This window comes from Procambarus clarkii, chromosome 62 (genome assembly GCF_040958095.1).
Source record: "Procambarus clarkii isolate CNS0578487 chromosome 62, FALCON_Pclarkii_2.0, whole genome shotgun sequence".
In the NCBI taxonomy this organism is placed as follows: domain Eukaryota; kingdom Metazoa; phylum Arthropoda; class Malacostraca; order Decapoda; family Cambaridae; genus Procambarus; species Procambarus clarkii.
This window is the reverse complement of record NC_091211.1, coordinates 969,578-986,176: the sequence shown is the minus strand read 5'-3', so window position 1 is coordinate 986,176 and position 16,599 is coordinate 969,578. Positions and strand designations below refer to the sequence as shown.

General features: G+C 46.0%; 1 protein-coding gene across 10 annotated transcripts in view; it reads left to right on the top strand.

The window, feature by feature from the left end:
* Positions 1-16,599, top strand: part of LOC123766595 (sacsin-like) — a 162,837-nt gene that overhangs the window by 68,761 nt on the left and 77,477 nt on the right. For 7 of the 10 annotated variants that reach the window (XM_069308141.1, XM_069308147.1, XM_069308146.1 and 4 more), the window contains one exon: positions 5,940-6,099. The exons of 2 other annotated variants lie outside the window; for them this stretch is intronic. In XM_069308141.1, coding sequence (XP_069164242.1) covers positions 5,940-6,099 — 160 coding nt within the window. Of the gene's footprint in view, positions 1-5,939; positions 6,100-13,384; positions 13,528-16,599 lie in introns of those variants that run through there. One more of the 10 variants, XM_069308151.1, reaches the window with a different exon arrangement.

The window sequence follows — 16,599 nt, the reverse complement described above, 5'->3', positions numbered from 1 at the left end:
TGTAATTGGCCTGTTATGTTGGACATTGTCTTCTGTGTTGGCATCGATATGTTCTTGTCTTGTCCTTACTCTCATGGTGGGTAGAGTAAATAGTTCCGTGATTTGGGTGTTCATGGTAGGTCGCTCTATTCTATTCGACCTACCATGAACACCCAAATCACGGAACTATTTACTCTACCCACCATGAGAGTAAGGACAAGACAAGAACATATCGATGCCAACACAGAAGACAATGTCCAACATAACAGGCCAATTACACTGGATTAATCTTTGTGTTTAGATAGGAGATGCCTCGTATGGGCCAATAAGCCTTCTGCAGCCCCTATGTTTATCCCTTATGTATCCCCCCATGTTTTCACCTTCATTGTATTATCACCTGACCTAATGCGGGTATAAAATCAACTAGTATTGTAAGATCTGTTCACTTGAGAATGAACCATGGAGGTTCGAAACGTCGTGCAAATTATACAAATAAGTGTAATACACTCTATAGTAAATCACTTCTTTTCTTCACCTTAAAAGTACGAAAATGAGTTTTGGTGAACTCCTATTTCAATTAAGCCCTGATGCTAAGAAAATAGTTAGAGGGATAGAAGCCCTAAACCAGAAAATAATAAATACAGAATATGCGGTCATATTCAATGAAACATGTTTGAAAGAAAACCTGCTGCCAGTATACACCAATATATATATATATATATATATTTTAGTGCCTTGATTGAAACTATTGACAACAAATTCTCTTTTATTATACTTACTGAAACGTGGTTGAAAGAGGGTAATACTCAACTCTTTAAGATGCCTAACTACTCGGCAATTCACAACTGTCGTCAAATGCAGAGAGGTGGTGGTACTGCTCTTTACTACCACCAAGAACTAACATGCTTAAAAATAATTAGAACTAGAGACTGCTGTGGGGAGTATATCTTCGCCAGTTTCAGAGTCAAGGGTGCCGAGTCTGTCCTGTCTGTGGGTGCAGTCTATAGAATTCCTAACACTGATGTGTCTGAATTCAACACAAACCTTAGAAATCTAATACTAGATAACAGATTGAACAAAAACCATCTAATTATCGCAGGGGACTTTAATATTGACCTCTGCGAGCCTGAACACCCTACTGCTGTTAGCTTCCTCAACTGTATGAATTCCTGCTTCCTCATACCCTTAATCACTAGACCAACTAGAATCACTGATAGTGCTCCGGACTGTCTGGGTTTTGGGGTCTGGGCAGGGTTTAGTTGGGGCCGAGACTCGGGCGGTTTTCGGGGGCTGCCCTGTTCGGGTTGGGGGACGGAGGTTTTTCGAGCCGGTTCCTCCTGCCAAGGCTTCTGGGTCTTACTAGCGGCTCTTTCTTGTTGCCTTTCCCATGGACTTGCTTTTCTTTAAGGGCGGAGGGCTTGGAGGACGGCTCTGCCCCGGGGCCTCTGTTGTTGGTTCCCGGGGATGTGGGGGATTCCTGCTAGCAGTTCTGGAGCAGTTTGTCCCTGCCTGGGTTTTCTGCTGTTTGGCGGCGTTTTTCGCCCATCCAGTCTGCTTGCTTCCAACTTTTGCTGGCGTGTTTTTGTATCTTTAGCGTCAGTCACGGCCCCGGCTAGCGGCCATTTTCGTCTGCCGGTTTCCCGGCGTGGCCACCAGGGCAGCGTTGCGGTTTGTTTACATGCAACTGGGTGTGCGAGTGAGCTGCTGGGGTGAGTTTTCACCTTTTTTCAGGGGTTTTTATTCTCCTGTTGTCGTTTCTTTGCTTTTCTTGTGTTTTCTGCCCGTTGCCTGTTTCTCTGGGAACGTTTGGGTGTTGAATTTGCATCGGGTTTTCCATTTTGTCTGTTTTGGGTCTGGGCCTTTGGGTTTGGACTCAGTGTCCCCAGGCTGGTATGCTTGCTGCCACATCTTGTCCCTAGGTTTTCGGTCAGTTATGACCGTTTTCCCAAGGGGTTCTGTCTGCGGGCTGTGCTTTGCCTTTGTGGTGTTCTCCGCCGGCAAATGTGGTGGTTGTGGCTCTCCCAGGTTCGATTCTGGGTTCCTTTGGGTTCTTTGGTTTTGTTCCGGAGGTTTCTTCCTCTTGGGCCCCCCTTTGTGGGTTCAAGGGGCTTTGTTTCCTCGTGTGACCTGGTTCTTCCTTCTGGGGTTCCGGGGTCTTCCTGGCTTGCAGACTGATCTTTTTGGGTCTTGGCACATGTTGTGGTCGTGCTGGGATTTTGAGGTTTTGCTGTCGAGGTGGGCTTTTTGATGCAGTTTGTGCCTTCTTTGCCTGGCCGGCATGGTGCTTTCTGCCCACTGGTAGGCTTCTGGTACTTTTCTTTTGCAATGTATGTACTCACCTAGTTGTGTTTGCGGGGGTTGAACTCTGGCTCTTTGGTTCCGCCTCTCAACCGTCACTCAACAGGTGTACAGATTCCTGAGCCTATTGGTCTCTATCATATCTACACTTGAAACTGTGTATGGAGTCAGCCTCCACCACATCACTTTCTAAACACACACACGTGTGTGTGTACGCATATGCATGTGTACGCTGTGTGTGTGTGTGTGTGTGTGTGTGTGTGTGTGTGCGTGCGTGTGCACATGTGTATACGCACGTGTGTGTAACATATCTTGTGTGTGTGTATATGTATATGTATGTGTATATACATAATGTGTATATGTGTGTAGTTTTTCTTTCGGAAGGGGTTCTGTTCCCTTCTCTGTTGACAGGGCGCTGGGGGAGCAGCTTGCTCTGTTGAGTCTCGCATGGTCCTGCTGTTGGTGGGCGCTTTTGGTTGTCTTCCGGCCTCTGGTGGCGTCGGTAGACGGCTTCTCCTCCTTTTGGGGGAGTTCAGAGCTGGCGGGGTGAGCTTCTTCCCCTGCGCTTCGTCATGTCTTCTTAGTGGGTGCGTTGGACGTGGTCGATCCGCCCCATCCTTCTGGGGTTCCCGTCTGCTCCTTGCAGTCATGGGCCTTTCGCATCTGCAGTTCTTCGGGACTTCAGTCTGCGCCCTGGATTCTATGCCCTTCTCGAAGGACTGTTGTCTCCTGTCCGGCTTCTGTTGGGGCCGGGTGCCTGGATGGTGGCCCCTGGACCTCCAAGTCGCTTCTTGGCACGTTCCTCTCCAGTTTTCTGGGACTGGCACAGTTGATGGTGGGGCTTCAGGCTTGCTGCTTTTGTTGCCTTCCCTATTTTGTACTGGGCACTTGGTATATATTTTTTTGCATCTTTACCAGATCTTAGTGCCCTGTCTGAGTCCGAGATTTGGTGTCTGGCCTACCTCGATGACTGGCTGGTGTGGGCTCCCAGTCAGTCCACTTGTCTGCTCGCCAGGGGTGTGGTTCTTTCCAGATCGCCGGGTTTGGTTTCCTGGTGATCTGGAGGCCATTCCATCTGTTTCCGTCCCGGGTTCAGACCTGGGCCTTGTTTAGGGCTATTGGGCCACTCGTTGTCTTTCCCTCCAGAAATGTTACTGCGGCTGTGATCCCGCCTTCGGCTGTACATGAGGAGGTCCCGGGTTGCTCAGCGGTTGCTTGAGCAGTTGTGCGGGGGTCTGAACTTTGACGTGCTGGTTTGCCTGCTGAGTCGGGTTTAGCTTCGGCGTCTGTTTGGTTCCTTCGGAGACTCCCCTTCCGCCTCTTGCATTCGTTGGGTTTGTTCCTCCGGGGATCTTGTGTTGGTGCTGCGTCCCAGCTTCCACTTTGAGGTTTTCGGGGTTCTGTGCCTTGGCACCTCCCCGAGCCTTCGCTCGATGTGTTCACGGACGGGTCATCTCTTGGCTGGGGCTTTGTGACAGTGCTCACCAGGTCGGCCGAGGTTGGTGAAGTCTGTCCGTCCATCGGGCTTAAAGCACGGTTCGGGAGTTCGTGGCTGTCTGGTTTGTGCTTCGGAGGGTTTGGGTCACTTGGTGCTCTACCATTCAGCTTTGTTCGGACTGTTCTCTGGCGGTTCTTGCCGGAACCACAGGGGTTTGGCTAACCGTGAGGTTCATGTCCAGGGTGTGTCCTGCATCCTGGCGGACAGCTGTCCCGGTTCATTCCTCTCTTCTCGGATTGGCCAGTTGTCGCCGACTCGTTTTGTGGGCTCTGTCGGACGTAAGGACTCCTGGCCGTAGACGTCTTCGAGTCGGCGTGGTCTAGGAGTCGCCCATTTTATGTGGCGCCCTTTCCCACCTGCGAGGCATTCACGGTGAATGCTTTTCGGCAGGACTGGTCGAGGTGGGGGTACTTGTTCCTCTTCTCCCGGTCCAGCTGTTGCTTCGGGTTCTGGCTCGGTTGCAGCCCATTCCCACGAGAGCAGTCCTTATGGTTCCTTGGTGGCCGGTCTTCCTTGGTCTTGGCGACAGTATGACGTTTCGTACGCTTTCTCGTGTTTTGTTTCACCTCCGGCCTGCTGATGTGTCGCCTGAGCCGTCCTTGGCCTTGATCAGGGTGCTTTCTTATCTTCTAAGTTTGTGGTAACCCCTTCGATTCAGGTTTCTGCTCTTTGGTACTGTTGGTAGATTTGTACGTGTGCAGTCTTTCTCCATCCTAGTGACGGTTGAGACAGCTGCTTTCCGGAAGGGTTCTTGGGTTATTGATGCTTGATTGGTTTGGCTGGGGGTGCGTCCTGTGTTGTCCGGTTGTGTTTTTGCCGTTGCCTGCGTACCGTGTCTGGGGATGCGCTGTGGTTGATCCGGTTCCCCTCGTTCCCTGTTTTCAGGGCTCGGGTCTCCCAGGTCGTCCGCAGAGTTTTTCATTCTTCCAGCCTGCGATCTGTCTGCACCCGTGCTGTTTGGACATTTGCAGCTTTTGCTGCTGTGTTGGCGACGTCTAGGGCTCATTTCGGGCACAGGGTTTTGAGGGTTGCACAGGTTCTTGGCCGCCCATTCTTTATGCGCGTCTGCTCCTGTGCGTTCTTGTTGCCTTGGGTCGCAGGTTGCAACCTGTTGTCTTGGCTTTGCGTTGCAGAGTTTGTGGCGGCCGCCTCCCGGGTTGGCCCTTTCTTTTCTTTCTCTTTGGGCATGAAGCTCCAGGGAGCCATAGGGGCTCCCCACAGAAAACCAGCGTTGAATGTAATGAAACGCCATTTTCCTGGTGAGCCCCGGAGGCTCCCTGGAAACCCTCCCTCCCACCGGTCGGTAGTTTTTTTGCGTTGGTTGAAGCTTAGCTTCTGAACTGAAGCTTGGCAGCCGGCGCGGTAGGTCCAGGGCTTCCCCCTCCCCCTCTCGGGGCGGGGCTTCCCCCTCCCTCTCTCGGGGCGGGGCTCCCCCCTCCCCCTCTCGGGGCGGGGAGGGCTGTGCGAACGATCGGCGTGGCAGTAAAGTGTGATGTTTGCTTGTTTCCTTGTGATTGTAGGGAGTTTCTACCTCTGTTCGTTTTTTTGTTTTAGTTTTTTACCATGTGGGGTGTGTTTTGTTATGCCTACCTTTCTGGGTGCCTAACCCCGGTCGATGGCAGATAAGGAAAACCCCAACCACAAAGGGGTTTTCCAGGGACATTGCTCCCTGAAACCTCTCTTGAAGGGGTCAGGTTCTGGCACTGGTCCCTGGTAGGTCTGAACTCCTTAGCTAATGTCCCGGTCTAATATAACATACATTAGCCCGATAAGCTCCAGGGAGCCTCCTGGGCTCACCCAGAAAATGGCGTTTCATTACATTCAACGCTGTGTTTTTTTCACAAATAATTTTTTTCCTGTTCATGTTATAATATTGATCCATTAGGAAAAGTTGTAGCATTTACCATGTAGATTATGCACAACAAATTTGAAAGTGTTTGAGGAAGGTTGAGAATTTGTGCACCCAGCCCCCTAAGCAGTGCTTAGTGTGCCAGATTGGACAGTGGCATGGTGTAATGAAAGATGTGTTCTCTTGATGAAGTCAAGCACTGGTTAGGTGATCATGTAAACAGCCTCAACTTAGACTAAGGGGACCTTGGTAAATTTAACAAGCTTTCTGTTTCAACATTGTTATATATAGTGTTTTGTATTCTGATCTAAACAGGTAAAAGGGTGTATGATGAGGCCAGCAGATGTTGTTACAGATGACTCATTAACCTCCTGGCCACTGCATGTCTCCAATACTGTTAAAGCCTTCCTCATACAGCAAAACTTCCCTCTTGTGTCTGTGCCACAAACAGTTTTGGCTTCTCTCTGCTCAGTTGGTAGGTTCCCTAATAAAAACTAATTTATCTGTAGAGAGCCCCTTCGGCTCTCTGGAGCTATACTGGGCTGTTATGCATATATTTGACTGTGGCAACAGTCAATCGATGGAGTTCTAAGCCTACCAGGAACCAGAGCCAGAACCTGGCCCCCTCAAGAGAGACATGAGGAGCAATGGCCTATGGACACCCTTGTATACTTTTTTTTTTTTTTTTTGAGATATATAGAAGAGTTGTTACATTCTTGTACAGCCACTAGTACGCGTAGCGTTTCGGGCACGTCCTTAATCCTATGGTCCCTGGAATACGATCCCCTGCCGCGAAGAATCGTTTTTTCATCCAAGTACACATTTTACTGTTGCGTTAAACAGAGGCTACAGTTAAGGAATTGCGCCCAGTAAATCCTCCCCGGCCAGGATACGAACCCATGACATAGCGCTCGCGGAACGCCAGGCGAGTGTCTTACCACTACACCACGGAGACATAGACTTGAAAGCAGTCTATGTCTTCCATCTATCAGGTCAGGCATCTAGAAAGGTAGAAATTCCAAAATAAACTACAGCTTGTCAAAAATTGCAAACCAAAAGCCGAACTCCCCAAATAAAAAACAAGCATGACAGTCACCACAATCACCGCTCATCTGTCTGCATAACCCCCTCCCTGGGAGGGGGACAGGGGGTCCCAGACCTCTATGCTGGCTACTCTCCTCAGTTCAGAAGGCTGTTGTGTTGGTGACGGTCATTGACTCTGACTTCACTCTTTGCACAGTGCTGCATAGCAATGTTGTTGCTCTGTGTTGGTGGTGTGCGAGTCAGGAGTAAAATAAGAGTACTGGGGCTGCATGCACCTAGGGCTACCATCCCTAGGTGCCCTGTAAGTACTGTCCCTGCGGTCTAGGGTTATCTTCCCTGAGCCATTCGGGAACTCCCTCTGCGAGGTTCTGTTGCTGCTCGGTGATTGCCCGCCCTTGGGGTTCAGCTGGGGTGGTTCTTACTCCTGTTTGCCCTTGTATTGGAGGTAATTTTGTCGCTGGCTAGGGCGCGAGGTACTGTGCTGCTGTCCGATATACGCATAGTGACCGGTTTTGTTCCCATGGAGACGTTGTGCTTTTGAGGGGTTTTTCTTTTGTTTTTGCCTGATGGGGGTTGCCTGGTGTGGCGGTAGGACCACTTGTATGATTTTGGTGGCCCTCCACTAGGTTTGCGTGCTTGCACACGTCGCAGGGGTTCTGCTTTTAGTTTGTTTGCTTGGTAGCTCTGGGATAACCGGTTAGCAGTACCTCGCCTGAGCTTTCTCTTAGTAGTCAGCCTAAGGGCCCTAGGGAACTCCCATTGGGGCTCAGTGGTCCAATGAAGGAGACCTCTGAGTCCCACCTCGCTTTGTGTGAGTTTGAAGGTTGCTCTGTCCCCTTGTCTCAGGGATGACACTCACCATCTTTGCCATGCTGCCTGTGAGGTCACTAGACACCTTTGACCCAAGAGTCCTGCGAGTAGTACCTAAGTGTAGTTAAAGGATGAAAGCTACACTCATGGTGTCCCGTCTTCCCAGCACTCTTTGTCATATAACGCTTTGAAACTGCTGATGGTCTTGCCCTCCACCCTCTTCTCGCCTAATTTGTTTCAACCGTCTACCACTCTGTTTGCGAAAGTGAATTTTCTTATATTTTTTTGCCACCTGTGTTTAGTAAGTTTAAATCTATGACCTCTTGTTTTTGAAGTTCCAGGTCTCTGGAAATCTTCCCCCTCAATTTTATCAATTCCTGTTACTATTTTGAACATAGTGATCATATAACCCCTTTTTCTTGTCTTCTAGTTTTGGCATGTTTAATGCTTCTAACCTCTCCTCGTAGCTCTTGTCCTTCAGTTCTGGGAGCCACTTAGTGGCATGTCTTTGCACCTTTTCCAGTTTGTTGATGTGCTTTTTCAGATATGGGTACCATACAACCGCTGCATATTCTAGCTTTGGTCTAACAAAAGTCGTGAACAATTTCTTTAGTATTTCGCCATCTATGTATTTAAAAGCAATTCTGAAGTTAGAAAGTGTAGCATAGGCCCCTCGTGCAATGTTCTTAAAGTGATCCACAGGTGATAGTTTTCTATCTAGAACTACCTCTAGATCTCGTTCTTTATCAGACTTCTTAAAAGATTTCTCACATAATTTATAGAATTTATAGGATGTATGGGGTCTATGTTCTCCTATTCCACATTCCATAACATGGCATATATTTAAATTAAATTCCATTTGCCAAGTGGTGCTCCATATACTGTACTTATTTTGTCCAGGTCTTCTTGAAGGGCATGACAATCATCTAGGTTTCTTATCTTCCCTATTATCTTAGCATCATCAGCAAACATGTTCATATAATTCTGTATTCCATATGGTAGATCATTTATGTAGACAATGAAGATTACCGGTGCAAGAACTGAACCCTGAGGTACTCTGCTTGTTACATTTCTCCAGTCCGATACACTTCTTACTATTACTGCCCTCATTTTTCTATCAGTCAGAAAAAAATTCATCCATGTTAGCAGCTTACCTGTCACCCATCAAATGTGTTACAGTTTCCAGAACAACCTCTTATGTGGAACTCTGTCAAAAGCCTTTTTTTCGGTCCAGATAGATGCAGTCAACCCAACCATCCCTTTGCTGTAAAATCTCTGTGGCTCGATCATAGAAACTGAGTAAATTTGTTACACATGATCTTCCAGATCGAAAACGATACTGACAATCTGATATTATATCGTTTGTTTTCAGGTGTTCTACGCATTTAATTTAATTATTTTTTCCAATATTTTGACTATTGCACTTAACAATGATACAGGTCTATAATTGAGGGGTATTTCCTGCTGCCAGTTTTGTAGATTGGAACTATGTTAGCCTTTTTCCACGCATCTGCTACAACTCCTGTACATAGGGATGCCTGAAAAATCAGGTGTAGTGGAATGCTGAGCTCAGATGCACAATCTCTCAGAACCCATGGTGAAACTTCATCTAAACCAACTGCTTTCTTCTTACTTAGCTCCTTGAGCATTTTTTCCACTTCATCTCTAGACACCTCTATGTGCTCTATGTTGTTCTCTGGAATTCTTATTGTATCTGGTTCCCTGAAGGTTTCATTTTGTACAAACACACTTTGGAACTTTTCGTTTAATGTTTCACACATTTCCTTTTCATTTTCTGTGAATCTATTTCCCATTTTCAACCTCTGAATATTATCCTTTACCTGCAATTTGTTGTTTATGAATTTATCGAATAGACGGATGTTCGGTCACCTGGAAGTGGACCTCTTCACGTCAGTGTGGTCGCGGCGTCTCCAATATATGTGGCACCCTTCCCTGACTGTCGACACTTTTCAGCAGGAATGGTCGAGTGGGGGTTACCTGTACTTTTTTCCCCCGTCCTGCTGTTGCTTCGGGTTCTGGCTCGGCTGGAGTCCTATCAGGGGGAGGGTTCTCCTGGCTCCATGGTGATCGGCCCAGCCTTGGTTTCAGTCGCTACTTGATCAATGTCCAAACCCAGGGCGTTTTCAGCGGCTTCGCAGATCGGGCCAGTGAGGTACCTTGCAGGGTCGATCTGCTCTTCTTCTCTTTGTGTCTGGTATTTTTGATGCATTTGTATCACCACTTGTATGGTGATCAGGTGACTTCTTTCATGGTGTCCTACCTGTGGTCTTCTTCTAGGCGACAATTTGAAGTCTTTTGGCTTTCCTTTCACCACTTCTTTTCTCTTTGTAGGTTGCCTTCTGTTTCTGTTCCTGTTGTCTTGTCTTTCCTGGTTGTTTCAGGACCAACATCTTATACCAAATACTGTTGCCTCTTATTGTGTGGCACTGATGATGCCGCTGCAGCATTCACGGTGGATGTCACTTCGGCTCCGCTCTGTAAGCTTTCTCATGCGTTTTTCCACCTCAGGCCTGCTCATGCGCCACCTGAGCTATCCTGGTCTTTGGACCGGGTGCTCTCTTTTCTCTCTTCTCAGTTCGTTGTTGCCCCTTCGGTCCAAGATTGTTTTCAGAAGGCTTTGTTTCTGTTGGCTTTGGCCTCTGAGAGTCAGGTCGGTGAGCTTCATGTTCTCCAATGCAGGGGGTTTCTGCTCTTTCAATCCTGGTGGACATATTGTTCGTTTTCAGCTGTCTCCTTTTTTTCTGGTGAAGAATAAGACGGCGGGCTTCTGGTTTTTGATACAATGGTACCTCAGTTTACGAATGCCTCTCTTTACAAACTTTTCGGGTTATGAGCCCGATTTGTTAAAAAAATTGGAATCTGTTTACGAACTTTACCTCGGGATACGAGTTTGTTGATACGCGTACAGCCGACCTGGTGCGTGGTGGCACGGCGATCGCGCCTAAGTTTACCAGTGCCTCCCACCTAGTGAATATCCCGCCTGAATTCTATGCAAGGATTTACAGGTTTTTTTTCCAGATTTTTGGCTATTTGAACATAAAAGTTGTTATTATGTATCTTGCCATGGGTCCCAAGAAAGCCAGTGGTAAGGTTCAAGGCAAGAAAACACATGTAAGAATGACCATAGAGGAAAAACAAGAGATCATTCGTAAACATGAAAATGATACTCGTATTGTTGAACTAGCTAGGCAGTACAACAAATCTTCAGGGGGAGGAAGAGGAGGCAGTAAAGGATGTCCCTTTCTCATTAATTAAGAAAATGTGTGCAGTATGGGAAGAACTGCAAAGTTTTGCTGAAAAGAATTGCCCAAATAAAGCTTTAGCAGGCCGTTGTATTGATCTTATTAATGACTATGTGATGTCTAGCTACAGACAAGTGTTGCAAAGAAGGAAAGACAATCTTAAATGGAACATTTCCTAGTGAGAAAATCAAGCAGTGAGTCACAATCAGGACCTAGTGGTATGCAGGCAAAACGTGCTAGAGAGTGCACCCCCAGAGAAGTCCCCACTGCCTGATGTTATAATGGAATGGGCCCTTCCAAACAGTAACACTTCTTCTCCTCCCCCCTCCTCACCATCTTCCATACGCCAACAGGAGTCATCAGTAAAGGTTAGTAATAACTTGTACATACTTTTGTAGTGAAGATTTGGGCGAATTACGTATAAAATTTACTTTGAAGTGAATTTTTTTGGGAGTCTGGAATGGATTAATTCATTTACCATTATTTCTTATAGGGAAATTCGCTTCGGTTTACAAATTTTTGGGTTACGAACCGTCTCCAGGAACGGATTAAATTCGTAAACCGAGGTGCCCCTGTACTTGTTTGGTCAGGCCGGGGGCTGCATTGTGTTAAGTGTCCAGTTGTGGCGCTCCATCATTACCTGGGCGCCTTGAGTTCTGTGTCTGGAGACATGCTTTGAGTTTATCCGATTTCCCTCATTCCCTGTTCCAGGGCTCGGATCTCGGGTCGTCCACAGGGCTATCAAGCATAGCCAGCCTGCTGTCTACTCTCGTGCCTATGATAATATTGGGGAGCCGGTCGGCCGAGCGGACAGCACGCTGGACTTGTGATCCTGTGGTCCTGGGTTCGATCCCAGGCGCCGGCGAGAAACAATGGGCAGAGTTTCTTTCACCCTATGCTCCTGTTACCTAGCAGTAAAATAGGTACCTGGGTGTTAGTCAGCTGTCACGGGCTGCTTCCTAGGGGTGGAGGCCTGGTCGAGGACCGGGCCGCGGGACACTAAAGCCCCGAAATCATCTCAAGATAACCTCAAGATGATGTTCGGAAGTTTGCGGCTCTTGCTGCTGTGTTTGAGAACATGTCTTGGGCTGACATTTGGGCACAGGAGTTTTGGAGGTCGAATAGGGTCCTGGCCTGTGGGGAAATCTGGCTCTAGTATAATACTGATAAAATGTGTAATTTTAAGAATGCAAAATAATGATTAATTCTAAGATAGCTCAAAGGACCAAAATGAGTGATGAAATGAGAAAATCAGTGGCTTATAGATCTATGATTATATATGAATAAGTTCTATTAAGCAATGACTGTAAATTAGATAATTCTAGAGCCAGCCTCCCATGACACATTTTTGGGGGGTCTTCTATGAGTTTAATCTATGTGTAACATATATTATGCAATAATAATAATGAGTATAATATTGGGAGACACATAGATAATGAGAAAATATGTAATAAAGAAATACTATTGTAATGTAAAGATTAATAATGCATAAAATGGAATATATGGTTCGTAGGACCATAAAATATGGGATCTGAGTAATAAAGTACTATCTACAATGAAAAACTGATTAAATCTGAGCTGTGACAGAGGGACGTAGATGTAGTCCACTGTACATCAGTCTGGAAACAGTTTGAGATAGCGTACTTGAAACACGTGAGAGTATGGCTGCCACACGCTTCCTCAGGGGTGTTGCACCATGCTGCAATAATGATATTTCCATAATTTCCACCATAAACTAGTATTTACACACATATAAAGTAATATCTAGATATTTGGAGGGGGGAAGAATTGCCCTCACGTGGGATTGTTATTACGCCCGCGGCTTAACAACATGGCTACCTATATTAGTTAATTTTATGAGCTCAATAATTAAACTAAAAGGTAAAAATGCCTGCTGAACTGGTGTCCCTGATTCTGGTAAGCTGCGTCTTCAATCTAGCGTCCAGGGATGTAAGGATGCCTTCTGGATGGTAAGATTTGTTGGGACCGCTTCGGAGCACCGTGCCGCTTGTTAATCTAATAAGGCGAGAGACCTGTCTCCTTCCCTCTTGAAAGTCGCGCATGCGCATTAGCTCCCAGTAGGGGCTCGAACATAAATTATATTTATTTATTTAAACTAAATAGGGAAGGTGGCGTTTATAAATATCGTTATTTTGTTCAAATATTTTATGTGGTGATGATTGATTCTCACAGTGCAAGTCAGTTAATGTAGACTGCACAAATAAAACAGACTTGTTTGGTGGTGGAAATAATTTTAGATTATGATATTATTTACTGGAACAGCGATCAAGCTGGGTACAGGAATTCCAGTAAACTGTTGTATACTAAAAGTAAACCTATTACTAAATAATTATTCCTAATAAAAGAAAGTAAATGGCTGCACTTTGTTATATCTACAGGTATGTGGAAATTTAGTCTCCGTGAGTGACTGATGCAACACTACACAATTCTAGGAGAAATTACATGATGTTCCACAACCTAATACAGTAAATTCTATAATACTAAACTACGTATTAGCAGTGTTAGTTAATTATTACACTTAGTACAGGAAATACATCCCATTGTACTAAGGGTTAGTAAATGAATATTAAATGTGTATGAAGCCTAATACAGGAAATACATCCTGCTGTATTAGGGATGAGAATAACTAGTGGAAATTTCCAACATGGCCCCCCCCCCCCATTATCTCCTGAACGTTCCAGGCCCTCAGCAGTCTTGTGTGGGCTGTCAGTTGCATAGAGTTGTCCCGTTTTCTTCATGAGGCACATGGTACTGCCGCCTCTCGGGTGAGTCTCTCGTTTACTTATCTTTGGGTATCTAGCTCCAGGGAGCCGACAGGGCTCCCCACAGAAAACCAAATGAATGTATGAAATGTCATTTTCTGGGTGAGCCCGGAGGCTCCCTAGCACCCTCGTTCCTGTGGTGGGTGGTTTTTGTTCTGTTTGCTCAGTCTCCAAACTGGTGGATGAGCGGATGGGCAAGGCCCCCCCTCTCCCTCTCAGGGGGAGGGGGAGGGATGCGTCGGTTTGATGACGTTTTGCCCATTGCCTTGTTTTTCTTGTGGAAGTTTTTGGGCTCTGTTCAGTCTTGGGTTGCAATTTTCTACCAGTTAGGGTCTGTATTGGGACACCTACCTTTCTGGGTGCCTAACCTCAGGCGCTAGCATACATGAATGTGGGGTTTTCTATTTTGCTTTCCCGACTGCAATGCATACGTCACCAATGTACATGTGGCAAACGCTTCATGAAGCTGTCTGAATCCATCAGAGAAAATACGAGGGCAACCGTACAGGGCCTGGGAGCAAGGTCGAGTTAGAGTCCTTAAGGGTCTCTTCTCAGACTTGCTTCACCTGGTCCTGATCCACATTGGTCGTTGGAATCTCCTGAATGTTTGAAACACTTTGAGAGACTTGTTTGGTCCTCATCACATTTATTGATTTGTGAATAATAGGCAACTCGGTGTTGAAGACACCTGGAGTTGAAGGCTTCAGTAAAATAGCTGGCAGTATTCAGAAGTGGTTCAACAGAAACACCGCATAAAGCTTAACAGTAGTTTATTTACTAACTTAACCACTAATACAAAGGGTGCTTGATTTACTTTAGATTGGTGTCAGAAAGGCTATACTGTAGTTGAATTAGCGAGACTCTTGACATCTGACTAATCGATTCGAATCCACTCTTGGAGAAACACCTAACTTAACACAATTGACAGCCAATCATTAACACGGCAAACCTAACTGGCAGTGTGCAAAAAAGGGGTCACGGGAGTTCCAACAGGATACTTGGGTAATGATGATGTGCAATAAATCACAATGGCACTGTCAATGGGACAGGCAATAATCATGCACAATAATTATATCACAATAACTAAATGTGTGGTGTATGTGAAACTCGTATGAGTCCTGACAGCTGGTTTCACTCATTCTGACGTGAGACCATTGACGACAGGCTTTCCCAAGAAACCGTACTTGACACGGAGGGTACTCGCATAGGAGGGCGTACTGTATGCTTAACAGACACACACCCACACTTGATGGCACTGGCGGTGAGTAAGGGTGGTGATGTCACATAGTACAGTGAGGGCAGGGCGGCCTGAGGCGGCTACACGCTCTGGTCTGAGATGGCGGCTAGTGGTGGCTGATTACATGGTACCAAGCGGTACACTGTGGGCAAAAGTCACTCGCAGATTTACTTAGGCAGAGGTACTACCATAATTCACTCTAGGTTTCTCACAGACATCTCAATTTGTCACCAGAGGTTACCTGATACCATTCTGTTTCGCTCTGGTGATTTACAGACTTTTTCACTATAAGATTTCTTAACAATATAGTCACGCTCACGATTCCGGGCGAGTGTTGGTATATCGAGAAGACGCCGAATTTAACTTAATGGTTCTCTTCTGTCTATGGGCCGATAGACAGAATAGGACATGTCAACTTTGTATGGACCTCCTCACGAGAATACCCTTGCAAGCTGATGCAGGGCTCTTCGTGGCACAACCATCAGGTCTACCAAGTGACCAATGGCGTTGCAGTGAAGGAGCTGGAACCAATGATATTGGTTGTTACGTGATCGGTAGAAGAGGTGACGTCATGAACATGTCACGACCACGTCACAGTTGTTATTCTCCATCGCGTTGAGGCTGACCCCAGAGATCAGGTCATATGCAGGCATCCCCTCTCTACCATGCCTTGCACCTTTCACTGTGTACTCACTGACTCCATGGCATAAATGCTTAACTTCCCTATATCTACTTCTTGCCTGGTCAAACGGAGGCCTCTGATATGTACGCATTTCTGGTTATGCAGGCATCCTGGGGACACTCCACATGACAGTTTACATCCAGGATTAACAGAGATAGTGCCCTGTGCACGAAGGAGATCGGTGCACTGTGCGCTGCAATGAGCCATTCATGTCAGCTGTGGGAGAATCTTGAGAGACCATACTCTCACAATGAATATACTCTCAAAGAGTGGAGTTTTCATAGGCCATTGCTCCCTGCACCTCTCTGAGGGAGCCAGGTTCTGGCTCGTGGTTCCTGGTAGGCAGAACTCTACGTGACTGAAGCCCCAGACCAATATTGCTTTTATCAGTCCTATAGCTCCAGGGAGCCTCAGGGGTTCACCCAGAAAATGGCGTTTCATTACATTCATCGCTGGTTTTTTGGCTACGTGTTGTATGTGGGCACTGAAGTTCAGTCTCTTATATGTGTATAGGCCAAAGAACTTTCCCTCATTTTTATTGTTAATGTTAACATTGTCTATCTGAAGTTGAATTTGATTTGAAGATTTACTACCAATAAAATGTAGTAGGTCTTTTCTATATTTAGTGTGAGTTTGTTGGTTGACATCCATGAGTGGACTTTTTAAATTCATTATTTACAATATTATTTAGTGTGTGGGGGTGGGGTCAAAATAGATGAATGTAATATTGTTAACAAATAGTATAGGTTTAAGAATGTTAGAAACATTGGCAAATCATTGATGTATACAAGAAATTGGAGAGGTCCTATGCTGCCCTATGGCACTCCTATTGTTAATGGTAGTGGGTGAGGCATGTTACTGATGGCTATATATTAGTGTCTGTCACTGAGATGGGAACGAATATAGCTCGGAGAAAGGCCTCGGATACCATAATGGTGAAGTTTAAATAAGAGGTAATTTTGGTTTACATTATCAAAGACCTTTCTCAGGTCAATGAAGAGGCCAATTGGGAACTAATTTTTGTCAAGGGCTCATCAGACAGGCTGGCAAATTTTTTAAAATCTAATTAATCTTGAACCATAAGTATCATTTGAGAAAGGAGAAATTTCCTCTTAGATAACATTAAATTTTGACCTTTAAAATGAATAACAAGCAA